Source organism: Cricetulus griseus, chromosome 2 (assembly GCF_003668045.3).
Source record: "Cricetulus griseus strain 17A/GY chromosome 2, alternate assembly CriGri-PICRH-1.0, whole genome shotgun sequence".
Taxonomy (NCBI): Eukaryota; Metazoa; Chordata; class Mammalia; order Rodentia; family Cricetidae; genus Cricetulus; species Cricetulus griseus.
In genome coordinates, this window is record NC_048595.1 from 319,058,769 (window position 1) to 319,080,075 (window position 21,307).

The 21,307-nt window shown below is 43.2% G+C and overlaps 1 protein-coding gene across 2 annotated transcripts in view; it reads right to left on the reverse strand.

The window, feature by feature from the left end:
* Ocln (occludin) overlaps nt 1-18,160 on the reverse strand; it is a 50,418-nt gene extending 32,258 nt beyond the window's left edge. Inside the window, exons 1-3 of one of the 2 annotated variants that reach the window (XM_035440530.1) lie at nt 8,128-8,177; nt 5,617-6,295; nt 958-1,119 (exon numbers count right to left, since the gene is read on the reverse strand). In XM_035440530.1, coding sequence (XP_035296421.1) covers nt 958-1,119; nt 5,617-6,295; nt 8,128-8,177 — 891 coding nt within the window. Of the gene's footprint in view, nt 1-957; nt 1,120-5,616; nt 6,296-8,127; nt 8,178-18,016 lie in introns of those variants that run through there. The other variant, XM_027401616.2, reaches the window with a different exon arrangement.
* Nucleotides 18,161-21,307: the final 3,147 nt, after the last annotated feature.

The following is a 21,307-nucleotide window of genomic DNA, read 5'->3' on the forward strand; positions in this document are numbered from 1 at the left end:
GATTAAAACAAGGAGAAAGCACAAAAACCTAGGGATATAATGGCAAACGGCTTGCTAGTATGCAAGCACAAAGCCCTGGGTTCTGACGCCAGTACTGAAGAAAAACATTAAAGTAGAAAAAAAAGTTTCTATAGCTGCTTTCCATGTGCTAGGGTTAAAGAAGTTTGCCATCACACACACACACACACACACACACACCCCTTGCTTGCTCAGCTTTTTTGTTTGGGTTTCTTTGTTGTTGTTTTTCTTGTTTTTTTTCCAAGACAGGGTTTCTCTATGTAGCCCTGGCTGTCCTGGAACTCTCCTTGTAGACCAGGCTGGCCTCGAACTCACAGAGATCTGCCTGCCTCTGCCTCCCAAGTGTTGGAATTAAAAGCATGCACCACCACTGCCTGGCCAAAGTCTGCTAAGATTTACAGTATATTACCTTCCCTCCTAAAATAGAAACTCCTGTAATCTTTGTCTGCCATACTGAAGTATTTGATAGGTAAATGGATACAGAATGAGTCATTTCGGTTAACCATGCTGCTATCAACGTAAAAAGTTGAGAAGGCTACCAACGTGATCATTCCAAAAATGTCTCTGCCAACCTTGACCCCAGATGCCCCCATCCCCAGGGCAACAGTGTTTTCTCCAAAACAGTAAAGCAAAGAAATAAAGGTGTGGCGAAGAGTTGCTTGCTTGCACTCTGCAAAGGCCACGCTTTCTCTGTGACTTTCTAGGAGGTATCCCTTCCAGAGCCTGGATCTACTTACTCCCTGAAAACAGAAGTAATTTCACCCTTTAAAAAAGTGATCTCCATTTACCCATCTTTCAAAAATTCTGAGCAAAAAACAAACAACTTATACAAACACAATAATTCTTCGCATGAAGTTTAACCAAATACAAAAAACAATTAGGGTCAGACGACGGAAATTGAATAAAAGGTTCAAAGTGTTTCATTTTGTTTACACTTACCCACTCTTCAACATTGGGGGGCTGTTCATCATAAATATGTTCCTTATCCCACAAAATATTGGACTTGTCATATCGGTCCATCTTTCTTCGGGTTTTCACAGCAAAAAAAATGATTAAAGCAAAGGCCACAATAATCATGAATCCCAGGACAATGGCTATAGCCTAAAAGGGGATGAAAGATATTGGTACAATTATTTTTAATTGCTTTAATTGAAATTCGCCTTCTAGGAGCTAAAACCTTTAACAAAGGGCCTGGGTACTTGTGATTTAATGGGTACAAAACTAAAGTAAATTGCTACAGATTAGTTCTATCATTAAAAACTAACCCACACCAACTGAACTAAAGCTAACAAAACCCAGACAAAGTATGGCTGGCTGCACATAAACAGAAATGGACACATACCAAGTAACTCCGTGCTCAAACCCTGCTTAAAGGCAGAACTATCAGCACACATTTTATAGCCACAGGAAATGGGTTCTAGAACATGTGTGCCTCTGTAGCTGCCAGATTTTTATAATAGCCAGTTAAGTAATAAATCAATGTTGTTTGTTTTAAATTGTTTTTTTGAGACAATGTCTCAAATAGCCCAAGCTAGCCTCAAACCCTATGGAGCTGAAAATGATCTTAACCTCTTAGTCTTCCTACCCATATCTCCCCAGTGCTAAGGTTACAGACCTATGCCCAGCCTCAATATCTTACTGCTAAAGAATTTGAAAACTGCCGGGCATTTGTGGCGCACGCCTTTAATCCCAGCATTCGGGAGGCAGAGGCAGGCGGATCTCTGTGAGTTCGAGGCCAGCCTGGTCTCCAGAGTGACTGCCAGCATAGGCTTCATAGCTACACAGAGAAACCCTGTCTCAAAAAACAAAACAAGAATTTGAAAACTGCTAATTTCAGAAGTAGCTTTAGATAGTCATACCTATAACTCTGTTCATGACACATGCTTGGCAACTATTTTTACACTGTATGTAAGGTGAGCCATAGAGATCTGTCTTAACATAAATGATAACGGTATAAATCTACAAACCTATAAATTAGAGCAAATGGACAAGTGATTCCTTTTAATCTAGCAAGTTCCTCTATTTTCAATGCCTTGTGACAGGGAAGCCTCCTCCTCCTGATGGCTCATCCAGTGTCTGGCAGATGTTTTAGTGGTACACTGGTCAGGGCACACTTGAATATGAGGCCAGTATCAGTTATCTACTCATGGGTAACAGTAGGCTCTCCTATCCACTGTCTATCTCACAGTGACACCCTTCTCCATAGAATATAGGTTTCAAGTAGCCAAAAGATTCCAAGGGATGGGAGTGTGGTGAGATAGGCATACCAATTCTACCAGTTCTCGGTGCTCACCACAGACAGGTCTGAACAGTAATAGCAAGCACTCGGAAACCCACACCATCAGGGAAAACACTCCATCTTCAAAATACAGACAGGCAGACCGTGGAGAAAGTCTAGCCCAATCGAGTGACTCATTCAGGGAAAAGAATGAAGCAGCCGCAGCAGCATTTGTGGTTTCATGTAAAGAAGCTGACTCACAGTTTCCTTAGGGTTTTATGCCCCCAAAACACATGGAATCACCTGGACAAAAAAGTATCAACACTCTGGAAACAACCAAACTCATGAAAGAAATGGAAAGATATCCTATGTTCATTGACTAGAAGATGTAAAATTGCCCTGGGCAAAGGTTACAAATGGCTTTAATTGCAGTACTTGGGAGTCAGAGGCAGGTGGATCTCTATGAGTTCAAGACCAGCCTGTTCTACAAAGTGAATTCTAGGGCTACAGAGAAACCCTGCCTTGAAATATCCACCACCACAACCCCCCACCAAAAAAAAAAAAAAAAAAAAAAAGAAAAAAAGAAAAAAGAAAAAGAAGACTTCCAATTGCAATGATGACAAAATTCCCTGAAACTGATCTACAGATTTGGAGCAACTCTTCAAAGTCCTAGCAGGTGGTTTGCAGAAACTAAAAGTTATCGCAGCATGCACAAGGGCTACCCTAAAGGATAATCCTAAAAATCAGATGGAAATGCAAGAAACACAGAATCTGGTCAAAATCATTTTGAGCAAAGTTAGAAAACCCATACCTCACAACTTCAAAACTTACTATAATATTAAAATAAAAAGACAGTGTGGTTTGGGTATAAGGACAGAAACAGATTAATGGAATCAAATGAGATTCCAAAAATAAATATTCACATTCATGACCTGTGTGCATGCGTGTGTGTGTGTGTGTGTGTGTGTGTGTGTGTGTGTGTGTGTGTGTGTGTGTGTGTGTGTTGCATGCAAGAGTAAGCAAGACTGTAATCCTTGTGTGTGCACAGGAGAATATTCGACAATACATGTGCATGCCTATCTATGAGAGGAGGTCAAAGGTCAATAGCAGATACCTTCTGATATCTCTTCATTATTTGAGAAGTAGTCTCTCCATGAACCTGGAACTTGACATTTCACCTAGACTGGCTGGCAAGTGAACCCCCTGTCTCATCAGCACTGGGGCTACATGTGTACACCCACCACGCTTGGGGTTCTTGCATGGGTTCTGGGTATCCAAACTCAAGTCCTCATGATTGTGCCAGCATTCTACCCACTGAACCATCTCCAGTTCCAAATGTTTCTGACTCAGGACCTTGTGCATAATAAGCAAGCTTTCCACACATGAGCTATAACCATCACCCATATAGTCAACTCACTTTGATGGACCAGGGAAGGTAGTTCATATGCCTGTAATTACAGAGCTCAAAAGGCTGAGGCTACAGTAGGATCACAATTTACAGGCCAATATGGGCTATACAGTAAGACCCTTGCTTCAAGGGGGGGATATAATTAAAAAGAAAAAGCAACTTTTATGGAGAACATTTACTTTCTTTGAAAAGATATCAAAAGCAAAAAACAACAAAAGAAAAATCAGACAAATGAGAGTCTATCAAAACTAAAAAGTTTTGTGTAAAGAATATCATCAAAAAAAATTAAAAGGGGAGATGGCAAAATTACAAATATTTACAAATCATTCATAAGAGACTTATATGCCTATTATAAAGACTTAAGCCTGGCGGTGGTGGTGCACACCTTTAGTCCTAGCACTCGTGAGGCAGAGGCAGGCAGATCTCTGTGAGTTCGAGACAGCCTCCAAAGCCACAGAGAAACCCTGTCTCCAAAAACAAAAACAAACAAAAAAAGACTTAAAACAGGCCAATTTTAAAAGCAAGATTCTGAATATCCAATGATGATAAATGCCCAATACATACATGAAGATATACTCGTTACCACTGGCTATCAAGGAAAAACAAATGAAAACACAAGCAAAGCACAGGAGCACACCTATAGTTAAGGGAACCAGAATGCTAAAACAGGATTGCTGTGAGTTCAAGGACAGCCTGGGATATATAACATAACCCTATTTAAAAAAACAAACAAACAACAACAACAAAAAAAAACAAACACACACCCAAAAAGCCACCTATAATGAAGTACCATGCACACCCATTAACATGACGACAGACTGACAATAACAAGCTCTGGTAAGGAAGTAGGATGGTTAGGACCCTCACACATTTTTGGAGAGACTGTAAAATGGCTCAACCTCTTTGGAAAACTGACAGTACCTAAAAAAGTTAGAGCCACACACGCTCATCAATTCTACCTGCAGGCATACTCACAACTCAGGGAGCTATTAAAAGTTACACAAAAACTTGTACATCAAGGGTCATAATAACACAAGTAACAGACAATGAACTGATGGGTAAATAAATATGACATATCCTCCTAAATCATTCATCAATAAAAAGAAATAAAGGACTTCCACAAAATAAAGACAGATAAGCCTGCCGGGTGTTGGTGGCGCACACCTTTAATCCTCACACTCTGGAGGTAGAGGCAGGCAGATCTCTGTGAGTTCAAGGCCAGCCTGGTCTACAGAGCGAGTATCAGGACAGGCTCCAAAGCTACACAGAGAAATCCTGTCTTGAAGAAAAAAAAAAAAAAAGAAAAGAAAAACACAGATAAACCTTAAAAAAATAATCATGCTAAGTGAAAGATGCCAATTATAGAGACCATACAGTATGAAAATTTATGAAATACCAAAGAATAGGCAAAACTAGAAGGGAAGAGTAGTGGCTGCCCAGAGTGGGTTAAGAAGATGGTGAGCAATTGCTAATAGACACAGAAGATTCCTTGGGAGTCAGTAAAAATGGTCCATAACTGTAGGGGTGCTTACATAATTCTATGACCACATGACAAACCACTGAGGTTTGTTATGTTTGTTTGTTTGGGTTTTTTGTTTTGTTTTTTGATTTTTCAAGACAGGGTTTCTCTGTGTAGACCTAACTGTCCTGGAACTAGCTCTGTAGACCAGGCCGGCCTGGAACTCACAAATACCTGCCTGCCTCTGCCTCTGTCTCCCGAGTGCTGGGACTAAAGGCGTGCACCACCACTGCTGGCTACCACTGAGGTAGTCTTTAAATAGGTAGAATCTTAATCATTGCTTAACAATGACATCCAGTCCCTACCCCAACATGATGACATAATTAAAAGTAGGACCTTGACATATTTTTTTAAATGTTCCCATACTGATTATTCTAGCTGAGTACCTACAGACTCTAGTTGAGTCTTATGGAAAGAAGGACGGGTGTGGGGAAGAACAAAAACTATTCATACCTCCTGGGGATCCACCACACAGTAGTGATACAGATATTGATCCACGTAGAGTCCAGTAGCTCCAGGAGTATAGAACTGATTGCATATGGCATAGATCTGGGAACCGTACATAGATCCAGAAGCCTGGGCAGTTGGATTGACTCCCATTATATACACAATCGTGGCAATAAACACCAGGATGCCCAGGATAACACTGACTATGATCACAATCAAGTAATATCTTCTTGTTCTGGACATTCCAGATCTTATAACACTGGTAACAAATATTACCAAGGAGGCAATGAAGCAAAAGGCTGCCATGGCCAACAGGAAACCTTTTGCTGCTCTTGGATCTGTATACCCTCCATAGCCATAACCGTAGCCATAACCATAGCCATAGCCACTTCCAAAGCTACCAAAGCCACTTCCTCCATAAGGGTAGCCTAGGCTACCTCCAAAGATGCCGGTTCCATAGGCTCTGTCCCAAGCAAGTGTGGAAGCCACACAGGCAAATATGGCAATGCACATCACAATAATGAGCATAGACAGGATCCGAATCACTCCCGGGGGCGACGTCCATTTGTAGAAGTGAAGAATTTCATCTTCTGGGTAAAAGGAGTACGCCGGCTGAGACAGCATTGGTCGAACGTGCATTTCTCCACCATACACGTCATTGCTTGGTGCATAATGATTGGGTTTGCTGAAGGTCAAATAAAAAGACCTGAAGTTAAAAACTGCTTGGAATAAAATTAGCCACATAGATGAAACTATTTTAAATGTCCCGCTGAAGGGAAAGGGGACAGCTGATTCTGTAGGAGAACAAGTCCAGCTGATGCAGCACACGGGTCTTGGGAACATACTTGACAGTGACTACTCTAGGACAAAGGGCAAAGGTTCTCCAAAATTTGCTCCATGTAAGGATCATCTGGAAATGTATAAATTATCAGGCAATGGGGCTGGTGATGTGATTCAGTAGTAGAATATTGCACAGTAAGCTAAATGCTTCTGGGTTCCACTCCCAGCACTGGAGGAAAAAAAAAACTTCAGATTTTGCACATCTTATCAGTGAAATCATAGCATGTGTGGGCGGGAGCCACACTGCTTTAAAACAATGGTATCAAGCTTTGTTTTGTCTGTGTGGCACAAGGTAAGTGTATTTAAACACAACACCCATACCAGCCTATTCGGAGGCCTATGCAATTCCTAGCAGTCTCGCTCTTCTCCATCGGAAAGCTCACTGATTTATTTGTTCTCTGAAGGCTGACTGTTGGAATTATCAGGCAGGATTAATGCTGGGTACCGTGCTTGGCAGTGGAGAGGGGGAAGTTAGAAAAGAAAGGGAGGGGTGGGAGACAAGATGTAGTACACTGAAAGGTAGAGCCCTACATTCAATCCCCAGGACCATCAAGAAGAAATGTGTGTTACATATATTATATATAATGTGTATTATCGTTTTATTACTCAAGGGGCAAATTGTGGAAATCACTCCATAATCTATAGTCAATTAATCAAGAGAGGCAAAGCAAACCAATTATACATTAAGGGCTCATCAGGGAATGTTCGACTGGATTCTGCATCTCCTTTATCAAAACTACTCTGCATATTCCAGTAATTTAGTCATAAATTGACAACTTGTATCAGAGCCACTGACATTTGACCAAATTGGCCAAATTAAATCTAAGAACTTTGAGCCTTACACAATATCTTGGTGGGTGTTAATCTCTTTGGTGTTTGGTTTGTTTGTTTTTTGAGGTAGAGTCTCTCTACATAGCCCTGGCCATCCTCAAACTCACAGAGATATCTGCCTGAGTCTACTCTGCCTTTCAAGTGCTGGGATTGAAGGTATGAGCCAGGGCACCCAGCCCTAGAAAGTATCTTGAGGCAAATACTAGAAATGGATAATGTAGTTGTCTACACAGGGAAAAACTATCATTTTGAAGTTATGCATAAGATGGAAATTCACTTTTCATTGTAAATGTTTGGTAAAATTCACACCATTAAGTGCAAAAATTGTTTGGATTGCTTGTTTGAGACAGTTTCGCCACATAGCCCTAACTAGCCTTGTACTCCATACACAGACCCAGACTACCTCAAACTTGTGATAATCCTCCTAGTCTCCCAAGTACTAGGATTGCAAGTATGAACACCATCCTGGGCTTAGTTTTTTTGTTTGTTTGTTGTTCTGAGACAAAACCTAATGTCGCCTGACTTCAATCTCATTATGTAGATGAACTGTAGATTCTCCTGCCTCCACCTTCCAAATGCTGGGATTAAGGTGTGTGCCACCATGCCTGGTTTATGCAGTACTACAGATCAAACCCTTAGTCACCACTTTATGAATGCTAGGCAAATAAATACTCTACTAACTGAGCCATGTCCCCAGCCCAAAAGTAGTGGGTGGTGTTGGTGAGGGAAGGGGTTTAGTACTGGGGATGGGTTTGTTTAAAAACAAATACTTAATGGATGGAGGTTTCTTTTGTATGTAACAGGCCCCATTAGAAAAAAAAAAAAAAGAATAATTAACCTACTTACAATTCGTCAGGTCGATAAGGAGGTGGACTTTCAAAAGGCCTCACAGACATGGCTGATGTCTCTGGTCACCTGATCTTTATGATGAGTAAGACTTCAAGACTCCCAAGATAAGCAAACCTAAGCAACAAAAGTAGGAGGATGGAATTACTACTGAGGCCAGAGAAGTTTGCATCACAAAGAAACACAGAGACTCCAACCACCAAGCACCCACTCACTCCACAGTTACTTACTTCTCCAGTCCACTGACACTTTCATGTGACAGACAGACCATCAATTCCTTGGGCACAGAAAAATCACATTTCTCCTGGTACCAGTATTGCACTCTGAATGGCCCTGGCACACAAGTATCTTTAAACTTAAAATTCTGAGTTACGGTAATGACAACCTCACATCATTTTATAACATAGTAGGAAAATAAATTAAAGAGCAACTAATAAGAACAAAAGCATACAAAAAGAAACAAATTTGAGGTTAGCATGAGATCTTTTCTCAAAAAGATAAAGAAAAAAGGGAGCGAGAGAGTTAATTTTCTTTCACAAAATTAACTATTTAGGATCAGCAAGATGACACAGTAGGTAAGGGTGTCATCCACCAAGTCTGATGAACTTAGGTTCAATCCCTGGAATATACGTATTACAGAGAACCAAGTCCTGCAAGTTGTCCTCTCACCTTCACACCTATGCCATGGCACATACATATATACATACATACACACACACACACTCACACTCTCTCTCTCTCTCTAAAATGTTTAAATTTTAAAAAAATTAATCATTTAACTTTCTTGATTTTTTTTTTGTTTGTTTTTGTTTGTTTTGGTTTTTTTGAGACAAGGTTTCTCTGTGGAGCCCTGTCTGTCCTGGAACTTACTCTGTAGACCAGGATGGCCTCAAACTCACAAGATTCACCTGCCTCTGGCTCCCAAGTGCTGTGATTAAAGACATAAGTCACAAGGCCCAGCTTAATGATTTACTTTTAACTTATGTACATTCTTATTTTGCCTGCATGTGTGTCTGTATGATAAGTGTTGGATCCTCTAGAAGAGTTATAGACGGTTGTGAGCTGACACATGGGTGCTTGGAATTGAACCCAAGTCCTCTAGAAGAGCCATTGCTCCTAACCACTGTGCCATCTCTTTCCAGACCCTTAAAATTTTAAAATAAATAATAATAACAGTTTTAATGCAGGTACAGTGGTATATACCAGAAACCCCAGCTACTCAGGAAGCTGGGGCAAAAGGATCTCAAGTTGGAGACCAACCTAGGCAACACAGTAGGACCCTTTCTCAAAAACAAAACAAAGAACAACAAACTGAAGACTGTAACTCTGTAGTGGGGGATTTACCTACAATATCCAAGGTCCTAGATTCAATCTCTAACACGGAAAGAAAAGTAATTTCCTATTACCTATAAATGCTTGTGTAAAATGAGAATGCACATGAAAATGTAAATAAAACAGTGTCTAGCACCTGTTAGTGCTTCAGAGTTAACTAAAGCACAACCTAACTGAAAAGTGTGGCCTCATTAAAAGCGATTATAGCTGGGCAGGGGTGGTTGGTGCACACCTTTGTGTGCCTCGGGAGGCAGAGGCAAGCAGATCTCTGTTAGTTCAAGGCCAGCCTGAAGTTCCCAGACAGCCAGAGCTGTTACACAGAGAAACCGAAAAGATGAGAGAGAGAGAGTGAGAGAGAGAGAGAGAGATTACAAAATGTAGGCACAGATGGTGTGATCTCCAGCCCTTTCATTCTTTTATCTTCTTCTCTAAGTCTCCAAAATGTCATTTTTACAAAAGAAGAAAACAAGAAACACATCATAAACAGTCCCTCCATAAGAGAAAAGCAGAGTAGTTTTGTTCTCGAATTCCTTAATGCAAAAGTGTCTGCATATCTGAAAGGCGATTCCACTCAATGAACACGCATCTATCAAGGGCCTGTAGAAGTATGAGACACACACAAAATAGCAACTTCTTCAGGCTGAACTATGTGACCAATGTGGTAAGGGGTAAGCAGGGAGCCACAAAGAAGAGCTGGTGTCTTGGTAGGAAGGATGGGCATCCCAGCTGGTTAGGTGCTGACCTGTGTGGGTGTGGGTGTGGGGGGGTCACGTGTAGTTTATGGGCCAGAGAGGAAACCATGTATGGCCATGTTAACCTGTTAAAATAAGATTATGATGAGGGTACGAAGTGCTTGGAAAGTCTGGAGATAGTCTCCTATCTTACTCAGGTAAGAAACAGGAAACCAGTTATGATTCTCAGCAGTCCAAGTAGAAATGATTTAGGATCAAGAAGCTAACTGAAAGAGGGCACCATGGAGCAGCAGCAGCAAAGCCCTGCAAGTAATGAAGCGTGAGGGCTGAGGGGCCAGGAGAGAAAGAAAAACACACCAGTTAACTACCCGTGTGCCCCACTTTGCACAAAATTCCAATTTAGACTCAAAACCACCATTTATCCATTTTACAAACCCAGAAAGGATCAGAAAGGCATGGGAAGTAAAACGCTCAAAGCTGAAGCCAGTGAGTCACTGAGATATAGCCTCACACACATCTCCTGCCCTTTCCACCACCAGAGATTTTTAAGTCAGTCTCATTTGGAATATATTAGCTCTCCCAAAGTGAACAACTGGTGTCAATGTCCATAAAGTAGTGAATCTGTCATGATCCGTGTCACCCAAGAGATCTTCTGGAAATACACTAACCAAGTGTGACCTAAGAGCTGAAGTTTATTCTAGAAAATCCAGTGCTAGAAAAGCCAAGAAAGGACTGAGATGGCTCAGTGGGTAAAGAGTCTTGCCACAAAGGATAAGGACCTGAGTTCAATCCCCAGGACCTTCATGGTGAAGAGAGAAACAACACCTGCACACTGTCCTCTGACCTCCACACACATGCTGTGGTGTGCACGCGAGTGTGTGTGGAAGATAAAGGAAGAAGGAACAAATGAACTTCAATTTTACAGTTTTCAGCACTTCCTGTCCCTCTGGTAGGGTATATGGAAGCAACAGTAAGTTCTTTCCAGGCAGCACTAGTAACTGATTAGCAAGGAAAAGAATTTCAGATGTGAACAGGAGTTTTTGCATGTTGTTCACCGATTAAAACACCTGGCACACAGTAGATGTGCAAATATTTGCTCAACATTTACATGGATCAGATTGGACCATGGATACCTCTGCCTGCAAAACCTCATGTGCTTTCAGGGAGAAGGTGATTAAAAAAAAAAAAAGTATCAGAACAACTTAACAGAGTATTACCTTCAAGTGACAATCAAGAGAGATCTATGACTTGAGTATATTGAGGTAAAGTTTGTTTTCATTTTCAAATGAAGTCTGTACAAGTGTCCATTACTCCATCAGGAACAGTAAATCAATTTAAACTTTTTAAATGTATTATGTAAGCCACACAGCAATTCTCTTGCATGTCACCCAATAGTTTATATTCCAAATCTCAAAATAAAACTCTGTATATTAGACAAAATCCCAAAGATGGAAATCCAGGATATATGAACACAGGCAGCAAGCACAGGAAAGACAACTTCACTTTTTTTTTTTTTCTTTAAGAAGAATGGTTGGTGGGGGGGACTGCAAGAGGCAGCAGTTCTCCTGCCAATCATGTTTTTCTAAAACCACTCTGCCAGTGTACAAACACACTTAAATCCTAAGTGTGTCCAGCTCGGTCACTAGCCCACAGTCAACTTCTTTAGCTCATGTTGAAATACACAGATGAGCAATTTAAGCCAAAATGGGGCTTTGAAAGGCAAAAGTCAAGATCGACTTCCTAAATAATGTTTACAAAGAAACCATTAAGGGAAAACTTTAAACATTATTGAATGTAAGACCTTATATCTGAGACTGGACATCAATAGTGACAAATACTGACCTCAGAGGAATCTTAGACCTTCTATACCTATAGCTCAGTCACTGAACACTGCTCCCAAAGCAAGGCATGGTGGCTTGCCTATGAAATCTCAGCATTTGGGAGACTGGGGCAGAAGGATTTCCAAGAACTCAACGTTGCTGGGCTACAAGTTAAGTCCAACTTGGGTTTCAGCACAAGACTGACTCAAAAGACAATACAAGGTGCTAGAAAGATGGCTCGGCAATTTAGAGTGCTTACTGCTCTTGCAGAGGACATGGGTTTGGTTTCCAGCAACCACATCAGGCAGCAAGTGTCAGTAACTCTAGTTCAGGGGACCCAGCATTCTCTCTGGCTTCTTCAGGTACCTGCATACATGTGCTGTGCATAAACATATTCTGGAACACACACCTACACATTAATATAAATCTTTTACAAGCTACAAAGGCAAGCCAGGTGCACACCTTCAATCTCAGCACTCAGGAGGTAGAGGCAGGAGGATATCTATGAGCCAGCCATCTACAGAGCAAGTTCCACAGCAGCTAAGTTTACATATTAAGACCCTGTCTCAAAAAGAAGGGGGGATGACTCGGTATCAGTTACTAAAAACTAAATTATAGCCAGGCGGTGGTGGTACATGCCTTTAATCTCAGAACTTGGGAGGCAAAGGCAGGAGGATCTCAGTGAGTTCGAGGCCAGCCTGGTCTACAAAGCAAGTTCCATGACATCCAGGACTGTTATAGAGAGAAACCCTGTCTCAAAAAAAAAAAAAAAAAAAACCTAAATTAATTCCAATTCAAGCTTTAGTTGTCAGAAATTCAAACAAGATCCCTTTTCAAAGTGTTATTTCCTAGAAGTTGGAGTTTGGCTGTCATGTTTCCTCCAGGAGCAGGGACTTTTAAACTGTGAAATTTTAGAAAGCAGATTTTAACAGCTCTTGCTACACCTTGGTTTCTCTTCTGAAGAAAGTTACCAGGCAAGAGCACAGGGAAAGAATCCAGGGAATCTGAAGTACAAACTGGTAGGATTGGGCAGAGTCCCAAGGAGCTAAATAACAGCATCTAATTAGCACAAAGAATGGGGCATTTATGTTCACCTGGAGTGAGGTCTCTAGTGGTAACCGCAGACAAGGTTATCCAGAACTGCAGCTGACCAAACACTGGGAAGAATAACTAATGACCCAAGGGCTAGCAGTCCATCCAGAATGAGTGAGGTCTCTGCAAGATCAGAATGAGTTTGAAGAAAGATAGTAGTTCCATCAGCCCCATTTATTAGCTCAGAAGCAACAACCTCCTCAGGCTCTCTGAGCTCTGAAGTCTTATCTCTGACCTTGGCTGGGGCAAGTAAAGCAGAGAAAACAAGCAAATGCATTCACACTCTGCAATGGTTTCCTGAAAGTGAGTAAGTACTCAGGCACTCAGGTGTTTGGAGACAGGAACTGTCACTTGGAAACGTGCACTCAGGGCTGCAGGTGTAGTTCAGTGTCAGTCAATCATAAGGTCCCAAGTTCAACACCCAGCACCAATAAAATAAAGACAGTAAACCTGCTGCTGAAGCCCAGAGGTTTTGCCATCGCCTGCTTCCCTGAAAACTGACAGGCTGAGATTGGTACAGGAGACAGGGAAAATGAATAAACTACTTAATTGGTAAAAATCCATGAGAATACAGGATAAAGGAGACCCGGCTTGGCATGTGTTCATTCTTAGAGGCGCATTCCCCACTCCTGCAAAAAGCAGATTTGCTTTGGTAAGAATTTTAGCAAAGGCTATCCAAATCTTAGAGAGCACTCAGAAATAGTGTTCCTATCCAGGAATGCTGTGAAGGAACCAACAGGGGCTGGTTTGAGGGGGTCTTAGCAGCTTTGGATTCCAGCCCTAATACTGAAAAAGAAAAGAAACAAAATCCAAATCTGTACATCAGGTTCCATCCACCCTGGGCACAAATCCAGGAGGTCGACTACAACAGTTCAGGATCTTTCAAAAACAAAAAACAAACAACATGTCTTAAGAAAATAACTGGAAAACAGGAAACACTTGTCCTGGAGAACTATATGGTTTTTAATGTCCTTTTAGACTACTCTAAAAGCCCTGAAACATTTTAAGAATGGTCTCTGTGGTCCTAGAAATGGTTCAAAACAAAAACAAAACACCCAAAACCACAGGGTCAGATTTCATCTCAAGGTTGGGAAAGTCTCCCTTAGGCCCTGACTCCACCCCTGCCAGGAAGAACAAATAACCATTTGAGCTTCTGCTCTCAGGCAGGAGTTACTTAGTATTACTTTAGAGATGCCACTTCAAGGTCCCTACGTCAGTGACAAAGCCTGATAGTCAGCAACTAAAGGGCAAGGCCCTGCTCTATAGTAAGTGCCTACTGAGTAAAGGGGGAAAAACCAAGGACTTAAAAGGCCTCTAGGATTTGGCCTAAGGGGCCCACTGGTCACTTTCATCCTCAGAGTACAGAGATGAGCAGGGCCAGAAGAGCACAACTATGTTAGCTAATGGAGGACAGACAGACAACAGATCCTTACAGAATGTGTTACACCGAAAACCAGCACTTCCAGCTAATGGTGGGTGTGTGTGTGTGTGTGTGTGTGTGTGTGTGTGTGTGTGTGTATGTGTGTGTGTGTACATATACGTGTGCTTGTATTTTTTTTTAAAGCTATGTGTGGTAATAAATGATTTTAATCCCAGCACTCCAAAGGCAGAGGCAGGCAGATCTCTGTGAGTTCCAGGCCAGCCCAGTCTACAGATCAAATTCCAGGACGGCCTCCAAAGCTACACAAAGAAACCCTGTCTCAAAAAAAAAAAAAAAAATCTCTAAGGTCTAGAGAGAGAGTTCTGAGATTAAAATCACTTGTTGCTCTTAAACAAGATCAGGGTTCAATTCCCAGAACCCACATAGTGGCTCACAACCATCAGTTAACCCTGGTTTCATCGATCCAACAGGCAAACATGTGCATGCACATAAGCATGCAGGTAAAACATTCATATACATAAAGTTAAAAAAAGGAACTTAAAAAAACTACATATAATTAAGGAATCCAAGTAGGATTTTTTTTTTTCCTCCTGTTGGGGATTGAACCTAGGACATTATACATGCTAATCAAGGAGTCTATCATTGAGTTACATCCCTAGCTCCAAAGAAGATTTTTAAAAATCTTTTTATTTGTATTAATTTACACTAATGTCTCATGGCAATGTGAGGAGGTCAGAGGACAACTTTTGGCATTCTGTTCCCTCCATGTGGGGCTCATGGACCCAACTCAAGTCATCAGGCTTGCTGGCAAGTGCCTTTAACGACTGAGCCATCTCCCAGTATCCCAAAGTGGAATTTTTAAAAAGATGTATTATTTTTAGTTATGTGTATGTATCTGTGCTTAGGTATAATTATGTGAGTGCAGGTGCCCAAAGAGGCTGGAGAAGTTGGACCCCCCAAGAGCTTGAGGCAGTTGTGAGCCACCTGACATGGTTGCTGGGAAATGAACCCAAGTCCTCTAAGAGCAGCATAGGCTCTTAACCACTGAGCCATCTCTCCAGCCCCAAAACTTAACTTTTCTGTTTTTCTCTTTGAGGTAGGAGCTCATTGGTTCTAGCACTAACTGTCCTAGAACTTACAGAGCTCCACCTGTCTTTGCCTCTCAAGTTCTGCAACACTATGCCCGCCCCCTGAGAGGATCTTGATTGCTGCCAGTCAAGTTCCCAAGTTCAGCTCACAGCTCAAATGTAATCTCAGGGATGCTCTCCAGACCATTCAGTAATTTTCCTCCACACCAGGTGGAACAGGAGAGCTTCACAGGCACCCATATATGTCTTGACCACCACCTTCCCTAATTCCTTTGTTGGTCATCAACACGACAGGATGGCCCTAAAATATGTGGTTAATACAGCCGATGCTCCATATTATTAAGTTGGGATTTCAGTCCAGCAGTGAATGTCTTCAACTATACAAATAGTAAATATATCAAATCGAAGTCAGCTGAAAGTCCATGTTTACATTCTGAGATAAAGGAAGTGGGGAGGGACAACTGTACAGACTTAACTTGTGAGCTTGTTGGAAAGGCAGAATATAAGGCCCCATCCCAATATACAACTCACAAGTACTTCACAAAAAGGAAAACAAACTGGGTGCCCCAAACAACAGCCAAGAAAGATTAAAAACTAAAACAAGTTTGCTTGGGAGTTGAGAGTACATAGCTGAGCTGTAGGGCATTTACCTAGCAGAGCAGAGCCCTAAATCGTATTCCCCTGAGTGCAAAATTGCTCAGTGAGCAAGTGACACACACACACACACAAATCTCCATTTTAACGGTGGAAGGGGTACAAAATGAGCTGGACTGAAAAGAGCCTCGGAATTCTCTACAATTAACTAGTCGATATGGTTTGGCTTAAGTTTTCAGTATCCTGCCTGAGTACATTTTGAGGCATTTTGTTTTGGGTTTTCGAAGGTGGATTGGGGGTGCGGGTGTTGTTTGTTTGGTTAGTGCTGAGATTCCCTCCAACCTTGGGCTATCCACACCCCACCTCCAAATCCTTAAGATGAAGTCTAGTAGGATCTGCTTTTAACAAAGAGCCTCGTACAGAGAGGTTCTGCCTGGAAGCCGCCAGAAGACAGAGTACCTCCCCCCACCCCCCGCGCCCAAACCTAGCTTGCTAACCTCGCCATCCCATCACCTAACAAAGGAAGCACTAACAAGCAAATAAATCCAAAGAGAAAACCACCACCTGTAGAAATTAAAGGAACTACTGCTACACATGGGATATATAGTTGAACAACCCACCAACCACAAAGAGCATCACCAGAAAGCGCCGCACAGGAAACATTTCTCTTTTCCTGGGATCCCCATAAAACACCTGTTGTGTCCAAGAGCCACACACTACTAACCTGCCTGGAAAGCTGCCTCCTCCCCGCCCCAGGTAATTCCCCTAGTGGCGCTTTGCCCGGTGAGCCGGGGGCAGGCCGGAGGATACTGCCGTTCCTCATAGGGTTCAGTCACTCCACCTGGGACGCAAGGGGCTCAGAGTTGTTTCAGCGCCAAGATTCAGAAGCCATTTTGGTCCCCACCCACTTGTCCCTGCATACTTCCTCCAACGCAGGCCACTCTCCGCCGGACTCGCGGGGCCAGTTTTGCCCCAGGATGTCTGCAAAGTGGGCAGCCTAGGTAAACTGCGGGTCCCCGCGACCGTGCGTGCGCCCCACCGCGGCTCCGCGCTCGGGAACAGCCGGGCCAGCGCAGGGAGGCAGAGCAGGCTCTGCCCCGGGGCAGGTCCGCAGCGGCGGTCACGGATGAGAATCCACAGCGTTAGCAGCTTCCCTCGAAATCCAGCCTCCCTCGAAAAGAACTCGGAGAGCTGAAATCGACAAAAGCGCACGCACCGCCCCCTGTTCCAAACAACCAAGGCGATACAAGCCGAGATTCTGGGGACACTGCAGAAGACCCCTGGCTTCCCCCTCCGCCAGAATGAATTACCCGAAAGTGCGGAAACCCGGAGGGTCACAGGGATCTAGGTCGCCCTGTGTCGTCCCTCTCCAGTCCTAACTGGGGACCCCGAGAGCCCACAGATCTCCAGCGCCCTAGCTGAGCGCTGGATCCGCCCAGGAGGCGCCCGCCTCTGTAATAGCAGAAAGTTGCTCAGGCATTTGTGGTAGAGAGGGTTTCGTTGGCAGCTCCGAGAGAGCCCCCCAAAATCCTCCCACGCAGCGCTCAGGTGCCCGCGCATCTCGGGTTCCCGCGAGCTCCAAGTCCAGGGCGAAACTGCCACCGAAACTAGCTCCGCGCGCCCTCCCCGCGCCTCCCAGTCGCAGCGTTGTCGCCCTTGGGGAGGGGACCCCCGGCGCCGCACCTGCCTCGCACCCAGTCGCCAAAGCCGGGGCCACCTGGGCGACGAGAACCCCGAGCGCTCACCTGGCGGTGCACCTGCCGCCGCCGCGCGCGCTGCCAGCAGACGGCTCCCACTGAGCCGGGAGCTCGGTCCTCCCCCATCCCCTCCCCCCGGGCATGCGCACCAATTTCAGGCCGAGCCCGCCGGGGCCGCGCGCTCCGGACCCACCTGCTGCGTCCCGGGCCGGCTGTCCGGTCGTGCGCTAGATCGCTGTCCTTCAACTCCACCGCCGTCGCCTGAGGAAGGAGGGAGCAGGAGGTGGGCACGAGCGACAAGGTGTGGCGTAGCCGGCCTCCTCCCTCCGTGACCCATTCACCTGAAACTCCGATGGGAGGGGGGGAGGGAGCGGCGGAGAAGGAGGCGGGAGGACCTGGCCGGGCTCGCCCTCCGGAGCAAAGCCGAGTTAAAGGAACAGCGACGACTTTGGCTGCAGGGGGCGGGGGAGCCGGGAGGGGAGGGACTCAGGGTCGTGGAGGCAAAGTGGGTGCTCCCGGACCACTTTGGGGGCGCTCTGAGATCGGTTTGCTGCGGGGTCCCTGCGGAGTGTTGGTTCCGGGAGAGGCTGAGTGCGGTCTGGGGGAGCTGTTTTGCTGGTGAAAGAGAGGTTTCTAGGGTGCGTGGAGCGCTGATGAGAAAGGCCAGTCGCCTCACTTCTCTTTCATGCTGCCCGGTTTTGATTAAATGTTGAAATCAGTATCCAGGTGCTTGTTCCAACGAAAGACTGGAAATTTTTTTTCAGAAGGGCTAATTACTAGCCCCTTCCGAATCAGTGGATTCAGGAAGACACCGTCCTCTGAACTGGTTTAAGTGAAGGGGACTACTGTAGGTTTGCGGCATCTGCACGCAGAGTCACCGGGTCAAAGGGTCCTCTGCCCATGCGCCCACTAAGCGGTTGCGGTGCGAGCGAGTCTACTCTTAAAAGGATTTTAAGCCGTCTCAGTGGTTTTTGTTTTTGTTTGTTTGTTTTTGCTACAAAACAAAAACCTTTCTGGCTGTTAGGTGCTGTGTTTTCTTTACTCATACTCTGCTGGTAACTATGCAGGCTTGTATGTCTATGCGTGTGTGTTGTGGTTCTTATTCATTGTACGCTACTACATAGAGATTGTAGTTCTTGTTATTTAACTGCATTGATGATGACGATTTAAATTTCTTAAGTCCTGCTTCCTTTTGTGTTCTAATCCTGAATGTCATCATTGCTAATAAATCTCCGTCCTATCCCATCCTCTTATCTGCCTTTCATTATGTAGCTAGAGGTGTGAGCCACCTTTGCGTTAGATATTAAGGCACAATTCAGTACTTCAGGAAGTAAAAATTTAAATGATGACAGGCTTAATAGATTGTTAATATAATTAGTAATTTTTTCGTGATGTCACTACTGTAATTATTTCAGTGTGACTAGTTTTTGAATGATGCAGATTAAATTGATATTAACAGTAAGGAAGTCACGTTAATCCTCTTAATGTTAGCTGTCAGATTGCTAAAATCTCCAAACATTCCAACCCAGATTATAATTAAACAAGGGAACATTTCCTAATACTTTATCCTTCGTAAACACCTATCTGTTATGATGTATTTTGCCCTGCTCTGGAGAGGATATCATAGGAGATTTTTGTTGTTTTCTACTTTAAAATAAATACTATGGGTTGACTGCGGGTGCATTTCATCCCCAGAACACCTGCCTGCCATGCTTGGGGCCCTAGGCCTTGGTTCACATACCAAAAATTTGTCCTTGTAAAGTGTACACTTAGGGGCTGAAAAGATGGCTCAGTGGCTAAAGGCAGTGACTGCTCTTCTGTTGGACTTTTGTTCAATTTCCAGCACCACGTGGTGGCACTCAAACAGCTGTAACTCTAGTTCTGGGGAGCATGACACCCTCTTCTGGCCTGGCTGGGCAGTAGGCACACAAGTGGTACATAAACAAACAGGCAGGCAAATTACCCATACATTTAAATATTTTAATTAAAATATTTAAAAGTAAAGTATGTGTGTGAATTTTTTTTGCAGTCACCAAGTTGTATAACCACTCCCCCCATGTTCTAATTCCAGAACATTTTTATCATTTCAAAAAAACCCAATACCTATTAGTAGTCATTTCTGTTTCCTCAACCCTGCTTCCCACCTCCTGACAGTGTTAATGGTTTTTTATGGGTTTTTTATTTGTTTTTAGTATTTTCAAGACAGGGTTTCTCTCTGTAGCCTTGGCTGTCCCGGAACTCACTTTGTACACCAGGCTGGCCTGGAACTCACAGAGATCTGCCTGCCTCTGCCTCCCAAGTGCTGGAATTAAAGGTGTGTGCCACCACCACCCAGCTTATTAATGTATTTTCTATCTTTGTTGACTTGCCTACTCCGGACATTTTATATGAATAGGTAATAGAATCTATGACCTCAGTGTCTTTTACTTAGCATGGTCTCTTCATGGCTCATCCATGTTGACCCATGTATTAGTCCCTTACTCTTTCTTATGACTAATATCCCCTTGATAAACCACACTTTATTTATCCTTTTACCAGTTGTTGGAAATTGAGGTTGTATCTCCTTTGGGGGCTATTATAAAGAATACTGTTTGTGAACATTCATGCCTAAGTTTTAGTGTGTACATACATTTCCAAAACCCTTGAGTGGGCTTTTAAATAAATCAGTTCAAGATGGTAACATGTGCATGATATTATTTCTTTTATTCCCACCTAAACCTAAACAAAAAGGTACCTTGTGATTGGAAGACGGTTGGTTCTTCTCATTTATTTACAATCCTCCTGTCTCCATCTCCCACGTGCTGTTTTACAGCTGTACCACACCCTACTGACTGTTTCCCTGTCCACATCACTCATCCAAGAAGACTACTTCTTCCTCTTCCTCCCCCTTCCTTCTTCCTTCTCCTCTTCCTTCTCCTCCTAGTTCTCCCACCTGCCTGTCTTTCAGGGATGGAAACTGAACCAAGAGCCTTGCCCATGCCTAAGCACATGTTCTACGACTGAACTACAATCTCCAGCCAGTAACTATTTTCCTGAATACTAACTCTGTGCACACCAGTGACAAAACCCCTATTGTAATGAAACTTGCCTTCTACCTACTACTGATTATGAATGTAAAATTTAAAAAAATAAATTGAGCTATGTGAAATTAGCAATAGTTGATCATTTTAGTTGTAAAAATGTCAACTTCATATGTTACCTGTTAAAAATACTATATACTGTTTTTATTTGATTCAGATTAACTTTCCAAACAATATTATAACATAGAAATATCTAAGTCTGAAAAAGAAAAAAAAAGGAATATCTAAGCCTGTGTTGTTGTTGTTTTTTCCACTGCTGCCTATTAGGTGGTGATTGAAAATCCAGCCTTAAGCACATCAATACTGAAACAAAACAGGTTGTATGCTAAAGGAAGCCATGCTCTATGTAATCACTTATTTAATCATAATTTATAGCAAAGTAAAAAATTTTTTACCAAATAATC